Source organism: Canis lupus, chromosome 4 (assembly GCF_003254725.2).
Source record: "Canis lupus dingo isolate Sandy chromosome 4, ASM325472v2, whole genome shotgun sequence".
NCBI lineage: Eukaryota > Metazoa > Chordata > Mammalia > Carnivora > Canidae > Canis > Canis lupus.
Window position 1 is genome coordinate 24,700,650 of NC_064246.1, and position 16,177 is coordinate 24,716,826.

Consider the following 16,177-nt stretch of genomic DNA (forward strand, 5'->3'; position numbering starts at 1 on the left):
CCCCCCCCCTTTTTTTAAGTAATCTCTTCACCCAACGTTGAGTTTGAATTCACAAGCTCCAGATCAAGAGTCAAATGCTCCTCTGACTGAGCCAGCCAGCCACCTCCAACCTTCCTCTTCTTTAACCACTGTCGCACTTTCCACCATCACTGCTCTCAGAGTAAAGAGAAGCCTCCCTACTTGTCTACCTTTATGCTGTTCTTTCACTCTGCAAACTCATCTATCTCAAGGGTTCTGCTTTGTCCCTGCTCCCTCCTCTCACAGACTTCCATACATTTTGTCCTATACAACTTCTGAAAGGATACTGACCTCCCCCGAGGGTTTGGCTGCCTCATCACACTGTTATCGATCACTGCTTAGAGGCGAGCAGCACCCTTCTGCAGGTGGGTAGGAAGGCGGAGAGACCGAGGGTGGGGGTTGAGGGTGGTCAGGAAGGGAGGAGTAAGGATTCAGACTGAGGAGGGGAGAGGGTGGAAATGTGTCATGAGTTTCCTCAAAATCGGCCCCAGCCCTCCTGAATTCTGAATCTCATCATTTTCAGTGAATGAATTCAGATGATTCACTTCCCCTCATTAGCCCTTTATTTTCCTCTCTGTGTAATGGAAAGGGAAGTGCTTGCACTTGCTTTAAAGACCGAGAAGCATATAGAATCCAGCTTGGAGGAGCCACGAGCACATGAAATTATACATCATTGGGGCTAGGGATATATGTTGGTTTTCTTCTGAGCAAAGTTTTTGAATAACTAACTCCTGGCTGCATGTATGTCCTTAAACATCATTTACTTCTTTGGCAATACCTATTAGTTTCCCGTTTCCATTTTCAGCCCCTTCCTCCTGGGTATCCCCTCTAGATTCCAGTTAAGCAGCCATTGCCATCCAGCACAGTAACCTAAGCAGAACTTTTGGGACCAGAACTTAGCTTTGGTTCCTGGAGGGTACTCAAAATCTAGATCTGGAAAGCCATGACCAAGACTCCTTTAAGGTCACAAGTTCCAACTGAAGAAGTAACTGGGTTTGGGTTAACGACAAAGAAAATTTTAGCCAAAGCTCAAAATATTCAAGCAGAGATCTCAGCTAACTGGCTTGGGTGGGGCTAGGAATTGGGCCAGAGATTGTGAGGCAGGGAACGGGAAGAAAGAGTAGGGGTCAGAGGCTGAAGCTGGAGGGACCAAGTTGGCTGCTCTGTTTAGGGCATGACTGACGACAGAGTATAACCTCAGAGTGCAGTCCCTGGGCTCTTTGCTTTCCATGAGTAAGGAAGCAAGTATGTGGTTTCCTCTGCCCTACTCGGTCCACTCTTTCCGCAGGCTGCTGGGGGCCTAACAGTCCTAGCACTTCCCCTATCATGTTTCAGGACCCACTGTGACAACAGCATCTTTTCCCTGAGCACTAAACTAAACACACAGAGGAACATCAGACCCAAGGAAGCTATGTGACCAGCATTCGGTGCCTCCTTCCCAGAATTGCAGAGGAATCTGTCTGCCTTGGGTGTAGGGGAAAAAGAGAAGAGCTTCAGACAACAGACAATGGAGAAGGGGGGAGGGAATGGGAGTCAGGGTTATGGGTGGTGAGCAGCACATGCAGCTGGCCAGTTGCTGGGAACTGTTGGCTAAGGACACAGCATCCCCACTTAACTGGAATTCTGGGATGCACTCCAGAGATTGCTGGTCTTCTGGACCAGTACAGCCATAGTCAGGAAGGCAAGGCAGGCACTCGGGGTAGGAATTGTAGTTTACAAAGTTCATCCTTCTTTTTTCTTTTTCTCTTTCTTTCTTTCAGAGAGAGAGAGCACATGTGTGCATGCATGTGCAAACAGAGGGAAGGATAGAGGGAGAGAGAGAGTCTCAATCAGGCTCCACACTCCGTGTGGACCTGGGCTTAATCTCACAATCCTGAGATCATGACCTGAAATGAAATCAAGAGTCAGAGACTCAACTGACTGAGCCACCCAGGTGCCCCAGAAGTTCATCCTTCTCTCTCTAGTATCTAGAACTGTACCTGTCACATAGTAGGCTCCTGATCAATACCGGGTACATAGGGACACCTGGGTGGCTCCGTGATTGATCATCTGCCTTGGCTCAGAGCGTGATCCCTGGGTCCTGGGATTGAGTCCCGTGTTGGGCTCCCCGCAGGGAGCCTGTTTCTCCCTCTGCCTGTGTCTCTGCCTCTCTCTCTCTTTCTGTGTCTCTCATGAATAAATAAAAATTTTAAAGTCTTAAAAAAAAACACTGGGTACATAAAGGAGCAAACGGATGCTTTCACGCACAATCATGATCTCATTCAATCTGCAAAGTGAGGCACAAGCAGAGCAGGCGTTGCCTCCTTTTGCACATTGGGAACTGAGATCAAGAGAGTTAAGTGTCTTGCTTCAGATTATTCAGCTAGGATGTGGCCGACCCGGGGCTAGACACTGTACTCTCTATATAGTAACACGCTGAGCATTCTTGGTGTAGCGACCCAGGAATATATCCTGTGACTTGACGTGAACTTCCCTTTAGGTCCTGCTGGTCAGAAAATAGCCTTTTCAGGGGCCCAGTTTCCTGGATATAGTCTCAGGGCCAAGTTTAGACTTCCTGGTTCCCTTTGCACACCTGACATCTGCCTGATCTTTTATGAGAAGCTTCTGGAAAGGGGGCCCCTCCACCAGTCTCCATTGTCACATCTTACTGGGAAGTTTGGTCCCCTGAACCACAGAGGCGAGGGCTGGTGGTGTGACTCTGAGGGTCAGAACAGAATGAAATTCGGGGATCCCTGGGTGGCGCAGCGGTTTAGCGCCTGCCTTTGTCCCAGGGCGCGATCCTGGAGACCCGGGATCGAATCCCACGTCGGGCTCCCGGTGCATGGAGCCTGTTTCTCCCTCTGCCTGTGTCTCTGCCTCTCTCTCTCTCACTGTGTGCCTATCATAAATAAATAAAATTAAAAAAAAAAAAAAAAAGAACAGAATGAAATTCTGAAATTATGTTCCTTATTCTCTCACCCTTGATAAAAACTTCAGATAGCGAGCTCACCAAGTTAGTTCCCAGAACCTAGGCAAGCAACTAAATCATACTACACCAAGGGTTCCCCAGGAACTAGGCACCCATAGCCCAGGGAGTATTCTGGAAGGCAGTCTCCAAAATCAGCAAGAGGGCTCCCTTGAGCTGGGACATTATATATCATCTGACCCTCATCTTCACAGCATTCTGTCTTGTACCCCGGTTTTGTACCCCTCTCCATGGAGGCAGTGAGGTAAAAAGCATGGGAACAAGGATCAGAAAACCTGGGTCCTAGTGCTGGCTTTGTCACACATCAGTCTGTATTTTTTTCTCCACCTCCTTCTTCTCATCAGCAAAGTGGGAATAATGCTTTCCAGCTATGCCACAAAGAGGAATAATTTGTATCAAAGTGCTTTTTAGGGGTATCCCTGGGTGGCTCAGCAGTTTGGTGCCTGCCTTTGGCCCAGGGCATGGTCCTGGAGTCCCGGGATCGAGTCCCACGTCGGGCTCTCTGCACGGAGCCTGCTTCTCCCTCTGCCTCTCTCTCTCTCTCTCTCTCTCTCTCTGTCTCTCATGAATAAATAAAAATCTTTTTTAAAAAAGTGCTTTTTAGCACAAGACAGTATTATTTTTTTATGGCAAGAAGAAAAGAGAGTAGGGGAACTTCCAGAGTGACCCAAAGCTCTCTGTTCTCACTTGTTTGCTGATCCATTCCTCATAAAGCACCTATGTGAACAAGGCACGTGCCCAGGCTGAGAGGAGACAAAGACTTTGAGGATGTGATCCCTGCCCTCAAGGAATTGAAAAGACTAACACAGTTGTGCACCAGAAGATGGACACAGAGATTTCAGAGAGCACCAAAGATCGCAGAGTGGAAAGAAAGCGGAGTTGGAGGCTTCAGTATTGTTCAACCAGGAGAAGGGACCACAGGGGGAAGGAAGGGGAAGAAAAGTGTCAGCTGCATAACGGTCTCCAAGCCTCTTTGTCCAGGAGGAAATGAGGTCATCCTGCTCTCAAGAATCAGCATGACAGCCTCCAGCCAAGTAATCTAGAGTCATGAGAGCTGTTGGGGGTGCTCTGTGAATCATGACAGTATGCTGGGAATTTCCTGATACCCAGTCTAGTAGTTTCGGGGTAAGTCCTCAGGCTGCAACATCTCTGTTTACATTTTGATCACATTTATTTGCAATTAAATCCAAACAAAACATGCTACAGTCCTCTCCAGGAACTAGCAAGGCCAGCTCTGAGACCTATCGCCTCTCTGATTCAGTCCCTTCCCTGAGATGTTGGCAGCTCAGCTGGGCACAGAAAAACTCTCTACAGAGGATGATGGGTCCCCTTCCTCATGAAAGCTGGATGGTTAACCGGCACTTTCCCCAGGAGAGGCTGGCATCCTGAGGCCTCTGTCAGGAGCAGAACAAAGCAGCTTTCCTCTTCCCTCCTCTGCTGCCTTCCTCTTGCCCCTCTCAAGTGGATCCAGACCCAACGTGCAGGTTTGCCAGGCAGCAAAACGCTGTAGGTTCAAGCAGAAAAAGGGACCAAGCCTTGGGCCAGGCTTTAGGGCCCTAGTGAGTTATAGGGATCGGCCCTCTTTTCTCCCATTACTGGGGACAGTCCTTCTGGGTAGCAGGAAGTGACCCCAAGCTCTGGTTCCCAACCTTAGGGGAAAGGGATGGGGTGGACTGAACCTCAGAGTCCCTGCTTTGCTTCTTTACCTATGTCTGAGGAGGGCAGCCTGGGTGGCTCAGAGGTTTAGCGCCGCCTTTGGCCCAGGGCATGATCCTGGGGTCCTGAGATCGAGTCCCACGTCAGGCTCCCTGCATGGAGCCTGCTTCTCCCTCTGCCTGTGTCTCTGCCTCTCTCTCTCTCTCATGAATAAGTAAATAAAATCTTTAAAAAAAAAAACAAACAAACACATGTCTGAGGAATATGTGCTTGTGCACGTCTATACAACTATGTGCCCTTGCCCAGGGCAGGAAGGGCGGGTGGAGTCCTTTACACATGGTTTGTCTTCCTGGAGGCCAATCTGGTTTGATAAGCAATCATTTTTTATCTTACTAGAAGCAAGGCTTTATGATGAAGTCTGGAATACTAAGTACATATGTGGTTTTTTTTTTTAAAGATTTTATTTATTTATTCATGAGAGACACACAGAGAGAGGCAGAGACACAGGTAGAGGGAGAAGCAGGCTCCATGATGGGAGCTGGATGCGGAACTCGATCCCAGGACTCCAGGATCACACCCTGGTCTGAAGGCAGGTGCTAAACCGCTGAGCCACGCAGGGATCCCCAATACATATGTGTTTTTTAAAAAAATCTGTAATTACGTTTTTGGAATGAGTGATACAAAGGTATGTTTTCAAAAATGTAAACAGCATAAAAGGGCATACAGTGAAAAATAATCTCATTCTTGTCCTCCAATTCCCCAATCCCTCTCCTCAGATGTGAAAACAGAACTTCTTACCCCTCCACAGCTTACTGTCAGGGTTAATGAGGCTTTACTAGTGTCTTTATCAATAAAGTATACTCTGGCCCCAGCAAATAAAAGGATTGTTTGTTATAGGAACTTTTTGAAACATCCATCAATACTTCAATAGAAAGCATTGATAGTTTGTGCCCTTAGACTTTGCTCTCACAATCCGGTATTCCTCATCCAACCCTTATCAAGCCCTCACTTTCAAAGACCACTCTTAAGTCAAACTGCAAGAAAAATCCGACCTTGCCTACAAGCTGCCCCTGCCAGCCACTACCAAAGGCCCTTTCCTTCAGAAGCAATAAACTCGCTTGTCTTATCCACTGGTTGGATTGATGAATTTTGGGAAGCTCCTATTTGACAGACACATCCCCTGTTAGCAAGACTCACCGAGTCCGTGTCACATGCATTTTCTTTCTTTTCAAAGATTTTATTTTTAAGTGACCTCTTACAGCAACCTGGGGCTGCAACTGGCAACGCAGAGATGAAGAGTCCCACGCTCCCCGCACTGAGCCAGCCAGGTGCCCCTGTCACCTGCATTTTCACGTGGAGAAAGAGACTTAGCTCTAGGAGCCGCGCACTAGGTCCCTATACCCCGGGGTCCCGGTCACTCTCTTAGGCAGTGGGGGGCCGAAGGTGGGAAGACTGGAAAAGAGCTGATTTAGGGGATCTGGGAAGAGACAGCAGAGCCGGACGGAGGAGAGTCTCGCTAGTGCAGTTCGGGGCGCTCTCGGCCTGGGGTGGAGCCGGGGCCAGGTGAACGGGAGGAGGGGCCGAGGGAGTTAGATGCCCCTCGATCCCTCTGTTCAGACCTCGCTCGTCCCCTGCGCTGGGGGCCGCGCTGCGCCCCGCTCCCAGCCGAGGCCGTGGAAGCCCACGGGTCCAGGTCGCGGCTGTCCCCAGGGAAGCCGAGGGAAGGAAAGGGTTGGGGAGATCCCAGGCTGGGGCGGGGCCAGGGCCGGGGCGGGTCCTGATATAGACAGAGCCCCGCAGCCTGCGAGCGGCACAGCGCGGCCCCCGGAGCCCCAGAGCCTCGCGGACTGTCCGAGCCCCAGCGGGTCCCTCCGTCCCGGCTCCGCGTCCCCCCGCCGCAGCTACCGGTGAGTGCAGGCCGCCCCGACACCCCCCGCCCCAGCCCCGGCCGCGCGGGGTGCCCGGCCCGGCCCCGCCGAGCCTGAGTCAGCGCTGCCCGCGCCGGTGCGCCTCGCCGGGCATCCCCCCGCGGGGAGCCCCGCCCGCGCCCCGGCCCTGCCCGAGCTGCCGGCACCCCCGGCCCGCGTCCTCGCTCCCCCGCGTCCTTCTCAAGTTGACCTCTCCCTCCCGAGCAGAGCCGCCGCCCGGAGCCTCAGCCCCGCCACCATGAGAGCCCTGATGACGTGCCTGCTCCTGGGCGCCCTAGTGGTGAGCGACTCTCGAATTAGCGGCTTTCCCGCTCTGGCTCCCCGCGGCCCGAGGGGGGCGGGGGGCGGCCTAGGGGGCCGGAGTGCCCCGGGTTCCAGCAACCGCGGGGCCGGACCGCGTCAGGGGGAGGAGGACAGATGTGGCCGTGAGCATCCTGACGGCTCAGGGAGTTCCCACTTTGGGGCAAGGGGGGAAGAAGCCCCAGAGACCGCGCCAGCCTCCTTGCCGGCTCTGTGACGCCGGCTTGAGTCCATCCGTTTCTCCCTGCTTGAAACCTATGATCTTGCACTTGAGGGCTAGTTAGATGTGAACAAGGAGAGGACAGAGGGACACGGAGGAAAGGGTGAGATTTGGGATTGGGGCCAGTGTTTCCTCATCTTTGAGGCCCAGGAGCCTGGGACCTTGGATGAACTTCTCCTCGCCTCCATCTCTTCCAGGGCAGCCATGAGTTTCATCCAGTGTCTAGCGCATGTGAGTATCCACCCGTTGCACAATATCTGGCTGCACAGACCACTTGCAGAAGCCTCAGGGGGCGGCCCCTCCCAGACGGCGCTGCAGGCCTGGCTCCCCCCTTGCTGCTCCTGCGCCCCCCCCCCCTTGCTTACCCTTCCATCTCTGTGATCTCCAGCAAACTGCAGCTGTCTGAACGGAGGAACGTGCGTGTCCTACAAGTACTTCTCCAACATTCAGCGATGCAACTGCCCAAAGAAATTCCAGGGGGAACACTGTGAGATAGGTATGGGGATCCTGACTCTAACTGGGGAGGAGGGGGCACCAGAGACTTGGGGACAGGGAGGATGGGCAAGGTGCAAGAGCAGGCAGGAGTCAGGAGCTGGAGGTGGAGCAGGGAACATCTTCATCCCTGTGTGATATACACAGTGGAGCATAAACACATGCTGTTTCGTGAATCTGTGGTTGCACAAATGTGCAATGAGGAGGGAAGGAAACCCTTTCTAGTGCTTTCTGCCGGGCCTGAAATCATGTGAGGCCTGATAGGCTCTCTAAAATACCTGTCTGAATTTCCTCTTCTTTCTAATATCTCTCATCCTCCCATTCTTCCTTAGATACATCAAAAACCTGCTACGAGGGGAATGGTCACTCTTACCGCGGGAAGGCCAACACCAACACCAGGGGCCGGCCCTGCCTGGCCTGGAACTCCGCAGCTGTTCTTCTGAAACAGTACCACGCCCTCAGACCTGATGCCCTTCAGCTGGGCCTGGGCAAACACAATTACTGCAGGTGAGGTGGGAGCAGCAAAGAGTCTCTAGCCCCACAGGGACCCTGTTACCATCCCCTATATTTCCGGAGTGCTGTCCATAAGCATGAGAATAGCAAGGCCTCTGGCTGACTTTTCCCTGGAGGGGAAGAAAATGCATTCTGGGTTGGAATGACACTCCCCCCAACCTCTCTGTGTTACCAGGAACCCGGACCACCAGAGAAAGCCGTGGTGCTATGTGCAGGTTGGCCTGATGCAGCTTGTCCAGGAGTGCACGGTGCAGCACTGCTCTTTTGGTGAGTGTCACTGACCTGTTTATGACAGTCAGGTGGAAGGGGACAAACTTATGTGTCCCTTTATCCCATCACAAGAGGGTGGAGGAGGGAGGCCTGCCTGGCCTTGAAAAACTGGGAGGTCAGAGGACAAGACAGGGACACTATCCTACTTGCCTCCCTAAGACATCCTTTTCTTTCTTCTCCAGAAAAAAATCCCCACTCTCCTCCAGAAAAAGCAGAGTTTCAATGTGGCCAGAAGGCTCTGAGGCCTCGCTTTAAGATTATTGGTGGAGAATTCACCACCATCGAGAACCAGCCTTGGTTTGCAGCCATCTACAGGAAGCACCGTGGAGGCTCTGTCACCTATCAGTGTGGTGGCAGCCTCATTAGTCCTTGCTGGGTGGTCAGCGCCACACACTGCTTCATGTAAGTCCCTCCGTCTCTTCTCCCTGACCCTCCTGCCTTACCCCCAAAACATCCCATTCTCCTTCCCAGCAAAGGATTCCACTTAAATTCCACCCCCCTTAAGTCCTCTCCATGCAGTCCATGGCTTTGGGGACAAGTCGTGCTCTGAGGTTGCTGTGGAGGGGAAATGACAAGATCTCATGAGATCAGACTATCTGACAAGTCTCCCCTCCCACAGTAATTCCCAGAAGAAGGATGACTACATTGTCTACCTGGGTCGGTCAAAGCGTATCTCCAAAACATTTGGGGAGATGAAGTTTGAGGTGGAAAAGCTCATCTTGCATGAGGACTATAGTGCTGACAGTCTTGCTCACCACAATGATATTGGTGAGTGGAAAACCCTTTTCTGCCATAAAGATGATGATTGGAGGAAGTGGGGTCCAAGAAGAGAACCAAATGGGAGATTGAGGTTGTTAGGGGGAACTGAAGATCCTGTTTTATATAATAAAGGGACATATGTGAGGGGCCTGCTGCTCCTCTGTAGGAGTCCTTGAATTTCCAAACATTTAGCCTCATCTAGATGTCAATGGCCCCATGTGCCTATGACTTGGGCTGAGAGGCCCCTTCTTTTGTTGGATGCAACCTCTGCCTGTCCCAGGATCTGGAAATTCAGCAATGGGCTGAATTTAGCTCATCTACCTCAGCCACCCATACATCTGTATGTAGCAGCCCTGGCTGGCCGAGTCTTATGTCAGCAGCTGGAACAAAGCCCTTGAGGAATGGGACAGGGGAGACTTGTTTCAGGTAATAAACTATCAGCAGACTTTCCAGGATGACCTCTGTCCCTAACTGATTTGGGGATAAACATCCAATCCTTCAGCATTTGGAGGGGAGAGACGGTGACCGCCTGACCAGGTAGAGATCTTTCCCCCTGACCTCTCCTGCTTCCCTCTTCCCCCTTCAGCCTTGCTGAAGATCCGTTCTGATGAGGGCCAGTGTGCACAGCCATCCAGGTCCATACAAACCATCTGCCTCCCTCCATCACGTGGTGATGCTCATTTTGGTGCAAGCTGTGAGATCAGTGGCTTTGGAAAAGAGAATTCCAGTAAGTGACATTTGGGGCTGGCTGAGAGGGTCCTGGGGGAGTCTTGTCGCCTGGAGGTGAGCTCAACTTGAACAAGAGAGGAACGTGGAGATAGAGATGGGAGCATTGTGGAGGTAGCAGATGGGTTTAGGGATGGAATGGGGAGCACTGTTTAGGGAGTGATGGATCATTAAGGTAAATAGATAGGGGGTAAGAGGCTATACATGAGGTAAAAGCTCAGATTTGGGACAGAAAGAGTAAAGGCTTTCCCTGACAGGAGCACCTTTTCGTCTCCTCCCTGGCCAAGGGTCCCGTGGGAAGGTTGAACAGACACATCTTCATGTAAACTTCTCCTTGTTTACTCCATCTAGCTGACTATCTCTATCCAGAGCAGCTGAAAATGACTGTTGTGAAGCTGGTTTCCCACCAGGAGTGTCAGCAGCCCCACTACTATGGCTCTGAAGTCACCGACCAAATGCTGTGTGCTGCTGACCCAGAGTGGGAAACAGATTCCTGCCAGGTGAGAGTTCCAGCCTCTCTTCCTGTCACCCCCAGAACTCCCCAGGGCTCGTGAGCCTGTCCCTGCCAACTTTGGGGAGCCTCTCTCCAGCCAGAGCCCCAAGAAGTCAGAATTAGGAGCTCAGGCCTTAGACAGTTTAAACTGATCTTTATGTGTTTACCAAACAGTTGTGAGCCTGGCTCTGTGCTAGGCACTTCAGGCTGGAGACAGGAAGGAAATAAGGCCATAAAAGAGGAGAACAATAGAAAAATAATGCTACTCAGTGCTCAGGGCCTGGTATAAATTGTAAATGATCAGATGTTGGGGAGCGAGGGGTGAGTGCCAATTAGGTGGTCAAGAGGGGAGGCTTTAAAGAGACTGTGACTCTGTAGGCATCTGAGGAGACGGGGAAGAAAGGAGAACATTGCCACTGAAAGATACAAAAATGAGAATGAGCATGACATATTCCAGGATGGGGAGGAAAAGAACCTGAGAATGCAGATGGAATTGTGGCAGATAGCTGGGCTTTGTAAGCCAAGCAGAGTATTTTAAACTTGATATGGTAGGAAATGCGGAATCACTAAGGATTTTAAAACTAAGAAACTCTCTCTTTCTCTTGGGGATGACTGGGTGATTGGGTCAGATGGGCCCCTCTTCACTTTTCCCGGGGCTCACTTTCTGTGTCTTTGACTTAACAGGGAGACTCCGGGGGGCCCCTGGTCTGCTCTACCCAAGGCCGCCTGACTCTGACTGGGATTGTGAGCTGGGGCAGTGGATGTGCCATGAAGAACAAGCCAGGCGTCTACACAAGGGTCTCACGCTTCCTGCCTTGGATCCACAGGCACATAGGGGAACAGAATGGCCTAACCCTCTGAGGCTCCCCAAGGGGCCAAGGGAAGAGAGGGGTCCACCCACTCCCATGCTATCATTTTTTGCTGTAGAACCATCTGCATCAGCTCTCTATAAGGAAGGAACTGAGGAAGATAGGCTATTACAGAGATGATTTTGCTTGTACTGCCCACCAGAGTGAGCAGCAATAGCTTGATCTTCAGATATAGGCCTGGGTGCTGAGTGCCCAGATCTCTTGAGGCCAGGATGGAGGAATGGCCCTGACCCAGGATGGTATTGACCAGTTGTTTGTCTTTCTATGAACTAAAGCCTCCTGGAGTGAAAAATGCCATTTTCTGAGCATAGGTAGAAAGAGAGCCAGCTCCCCCAACAGCGGGCATTCATTCATGAGGCCCACTGTTGGGAAATGAATAATTTCTTAATTAGGAAGTAGAACAGAACAGAGGTCTCTTGAGGGAGCGTGGCCACTGTTGAACAGTGGCTTGGGGAGTGGAGACACTAATGACTTGATGGAAAGGCTCTGACATTCCATGAATGTATCAGGAAATATTATATATGTGTGTATATGTTTGCACACTGGTGCACAGGCTGAGTGTCAGTGTGTGTAACAGCTAGTGTTCCTGAGTTTGACTGCAAGTCTAGATATTTCCCTAAACTGAGTGTACTTTGATGTCACATAAAATGGTCTGGAGAGGTCACTCCTAGGGCCTCTTGGGCCTCTCATGTGATGATGCCTATGAATGTATCATTCTGGGGCATGGCCTGTGACCAGCACTAAATTTTCAGTTTCATTTTTACATAGATGTTCTTTCTTGGCCAGTTATCCCTTCTGACCTTTCAGCTGAGTTTATCCAATCCTCACTGGGTGAGGTGAGGACCACTTGTGTACACTGAATATTTAATAATTATATTCTGCTATTTTTATTTATATCTATTTTTGTAATTTTGAATAAAGATCAATAAAATGTGATTTTTCTGAAGACTTTGGTTCCTTCTTGGTACTTGTATGAGAGGGAGTTGGGAAGCTTAAAAAGTGGAAAATAATGGTGGTGGCATATACCCCAGAGTTTCTTGGGGGCTGAATCTCTGGACTTAATGGGGCTTTGGGAAGTAGAGTCTAGAAGAGTTATAGAGTAGGTCCTCCATATCACATAAGCACATGGTGTGCAGGCTTGATATCAACTGTCAATTCCCTCCTTAGACTGATGCCTTTGTACAGTGCACATCTTGTACAGCTGTACACAGTGATCCGCTAGGATAGGCCCCACCATATTCTCTTCACCCTGCTCATAATAACCCTGGGGCTGACCTCAACCAAGCAAAACACCTGCATGAGTGCAAATTGCTGATCTAAAACCCAGCCCAGCTTGAGTGTGGCATTCAGGGAACAGAAAACAATTTCCCATCATCTGTGTGAGGGTCTGGTGCTAAGTTTTCTCAGTGTGTTAATGGAGCTCATGACCAGTCACTGCTATCCCAAATATTAGGGGACTCAGAATCTAGAGCTAGGTGGTATCCTAATGGAGGTGGCCACACATTTTGAACCAAACATTGACTTCTGGAGAACTGGAGTGTAGAAGGCAGGTGGGGAGATACAACTGGATGGTAAAATGTTGAAATTTCCAAGCTATGTTAATGGGTTTTGGCAGTGTTTCTTAACCAAGTCACCTAAGAACCTTTTAAAAAATATATACATGCCAATGCTCCACCCATAGAGATTGTGATTCAGGTCAGGGCTGGTGCCAGGTCTTGTGAGTTTAGAAAAATTCCCCAGAGGTTTCTTTTTCTTTTTTTTCCCAGATGTTTCTGATAAGCACTCTCGATTGAGATCCTTTGGGGACAACTGGCCAGATTACCTGAAGGTCCAAGTAAATTCAAGATATGGTCAGAATGTGTCCTCTGCATGAATAGTCAGTTTTTTGAGTGGAGTTTAAGGGTGCAATGTCTCGTGGGCTTCCGATTCAGAGGCTCCCTAGACCTTGGGCAACTGGCAAGCAGGAACCCAGAGTATTTTGCTTTTAATCCCTATAATCTAGCAGGCCAAGTTATTTATTGTAATACAGTGGTTCAGAGCATGGTTTATAGAGTCAGGTAGTCTGGACTAGAACCCTGGCTCTGACACTAACTGTGTGACTTGGGACTCTGCCCGTTTCCCCATCTGTGAAAAAGAGATAATAATATCTACCTCCCAGGAATGTTACAAGGATTCATGAGTTCCCAAATCTCTTAGTACAATACTGGCACCTAGTAAAGGCACAACGACGTTGGCTGTTATTACAAAACTTTGTAAATTCTTACAGAATTGAGCAGGAGCCCCCTCCTCTCCTCCACCCCAGGATTGCATGAGTGGGTTTTATGGAAGCTTAAGCTTGCCAGGAAAGAAAAGGCATGATGTGAAGCTAAGGGGCCCAGCCCAGGCTGAGCTGCTTCATAGCCTCTGCATCCCACCCCCCCCACCGCCTCAGGGGCCAAGAAAGATCTTGTTCCAACATGAGTAGTTCCAGCATCAGGGCTCACAGACACTGAAAACAGGAAGTCTGAGCCCCACCAGCAGGGTTGAGCAATGCTGCTGCTAACTCTTCAGACCATTTCCCAGCCACCACCCTGACCTGACACCCCCACCTCCCGGCCACTGCCCCCACCACCACCAGCACCAGTTGCTACCTCTTCCCCAATCTCTCTCAAGGCTATCCAGGGAACAGCCACTTCTCCAGCCACCAGTATTGTGGCTCTAGACACTAACCTGTCCATCCCTTTAGGGACTGCCTTCTTCTCATCCTCACTATGTACAGGGCACTGGGTTTTGTTTTGGTTTTGGTTTTTTAAGCAAATTCTTTGCCCAACATGGGGTTTGAACTTATGACTCCAAGATCAAGAGTCACATGCTCTACCCACTGAACCAGCCAGGCACTCCTGTACTGGACACTGTAAATTCTTCATATGAGAGGCACCTGGGTGGCTCAGTGGTTGAGCATCTGCCTTTGGCTCAGGGTGTGATCCCGGGGTCCTGGGATCGAGTCCCACCCTAGGCTTCCCGCAGGGAGCCTGCTTCTCCCTCTGCCTATGTCTCTGCCTCTGTCTGTGTCTCACGAATAAATAAATAAAATCTTAAAAAAAAAATCTTCACTGGTTTAATCCTCACAACAGTCCTGTGAGGAATGTGCTATCATTACCCCCATTTTATGGTAGAGACAGTGGAAGCACTAAGGTTGAATGATTTTCCCTTTTCCCAAAACATTACATCTGGTAAGTGGAAGAGTCAGGCTTCAGAGTCTGCAGGCCCTGCACTGTGACAAAGGACCTTCCAGCAGCTCCCAGCCTGGGAAAAGGAGGGCAGCCTCCTTTCAAGCTCCCTACTTCCTAGATGCTGGGTTTACAGGCTGAGTGTATCAGAGGTCCCCCCCTCCGCCGCCTATATTATATTATATTATATTATATTATGTTATGTTATGTTATGTTATGTTATGTTATGTTATTTTATACTATATTACATATTCTCTTTCCTCTTAAAAAATTCCCAGGCCAAGTGAGGAGACCACACTCAGCCACCAGTTTCAAAGTAAAATTTCACTCTTCTCGAGCTAACCTCATCCCTTTTTTGCTGAAACCTGATTTCATTGAAGTGGTTTCCGTTTTCACCAGAACCCCTCCTTCTGAAATATTCTGTGGCCCGTTTTATTACAAGGACTCAACTTGATTTCCATGTATGACAACCCCCCACAACAACCACGTGCCTCACCTACCTCTCCACACTCCCAGGGCGACCATCTTCCTCAACAGCAGCAAATATTTGAATCTTCCCTTGGAATCAGACACAGTGGTGGGGTTTCTTTTTGTTTTGTTTTTTGGTTTTGTGTTTGTTTTTTTTATGTAACAGGTGTTTTTAAAATAACAGTACTATTGAGATATAATTCACACACCATACAATTCACCTTTAGAGTACACAACTTAATGATTTTTATATCCACAGAGGTGTGCAACACCACCACAGTCGGTGCAAGAATGTTTTTACCACCTCAAAAAGAAACTCCATAGTCCTTAGCTATCACTCTTTTTTTCTTCCCCATCCCCTCAAGCTCCTAATCCACTTTCTGCTTCTGTGGCTTTGCCTCTGCTGGACATTTCACGCAACTGGGATCATAGAATATGTGGTCTTTTGTAACTGACTTCTTTGGCTTGCCATAATGTCTTCAGTTTCATCAGTGTTGTAGCATGTATCAGGGCTGTTGCTGAGTTTTAAATAGCCAACTGGGAGAAAAGGTAGCATAGGCCCCCTTCTGACCTTGCAGTCCTATTCGAGAATCACTCAACAAATTAAAAAAAAAAAAATCAAGTACATGGACACCAGGCATTGTTGTAGATGCTGGGGTATAAGAATGAATGGGACACAGTCCTAGTCCTCAAAGAGCTCACAACTTTGTGAAGGAGACAGAACCAAGACACAATTCAATGTGATAAATGCTATAATAAAAGTATGTATATTTACAGAACAGTGATAAAGAGGCAATTAATTCTACCTTGGGAAGTCAAGGAAGATTTTATAGAGGAGGTGATGTTTTACCTGGGCCTATAAAGATGCAAAGAAATTTGCCAAACAAGGAGGAGAAAGGCATTCTAGGCATAGGTAAGATCATGAAGACATGAAAAGGCAAGGGGTTCTCAAGAAATGATGACTAGGGGTGCCTGGATAACTCAGTCATTAGAGTGTGTGACTCTTGATCTTGGGGTCATGAGTTTAAGCCCCACATTTAGCATAGAGATTACTTTTTAAAGAAGGAAGAAATGGGGATGCCTGGGTTGCTTAGCGGTTGAATGCCTGCCTTTGGCCCAGGGTGTGATCCTGGAGTCCTAGGATCAAGTCCCACATCGGACTCCCTGCATGGAGCCTGCTTCTCCCTCTGCCTGTATCTGCCTCTTTTTGTGTCTCTCATGAATAAATGAATAAAATCTTAAAAAAAAAAAAGGAAGAAATGATGAATAAACTGCTGTGGTAGAGAAAAGC

The 16,177-nt window shown here is 49.4% G+C and overlaps 1 protein-coding gene and 2 long non-coding RNA genes across 3 annotated transcripts in view; 2 read left to right on the forward strand and 1 right to left on the reverse strand.

The window, feature by feature from the left end:
• Positions 1-16,177, forward strand: part of LOC112651950 (uncharacterized) — a 53,058-nt gene that overhangs the window by 22,892 nt on the left and 13,989 nt on the right. The window lies entirely within an intron of this gene.
• Positions 4,165-7,564, reverse strand: LOC118354435 (uncharacterized). The gene is made up of 3 exons (XR_004814870.2): positions 7,453-7,564; positions 5,837-5,980; positions 4,165-4,487 (listed from the first exon to the last, which is right to left on the reverse strand). It is a non-coding gene; the product is annotated as an uncharacterized LOC118354435 (long non-coding RNA).
• Positions 6,388-12,155, forward strand: PLAU (plasminogen activator, urokinase). Its single transcript, XM_025434807.3, has 11 exons — positions 6,388-6,546; positions 6,775-6,847; positions 7,285-7,318; positions 7,476-7,583; positions 7,912-8,086; positions 8,268-8,359; positions 8,545-8,764; positions 8,982-9,130; positions 9,708-9,848; positions 10,199-10,347; positions 11,025-12,155. Exons 2-11 carry the CDS (start codon positions 6,806-6,808, stop codon positions 11,199-11,201), a joined length of 1,287 nt encoding a protein of 428 aa, XP_025290592.3. The 5' UTR covers positions 6,388-6,546; positions 6,775-6,805; the 3' UTR covers positions 11,202-12,155.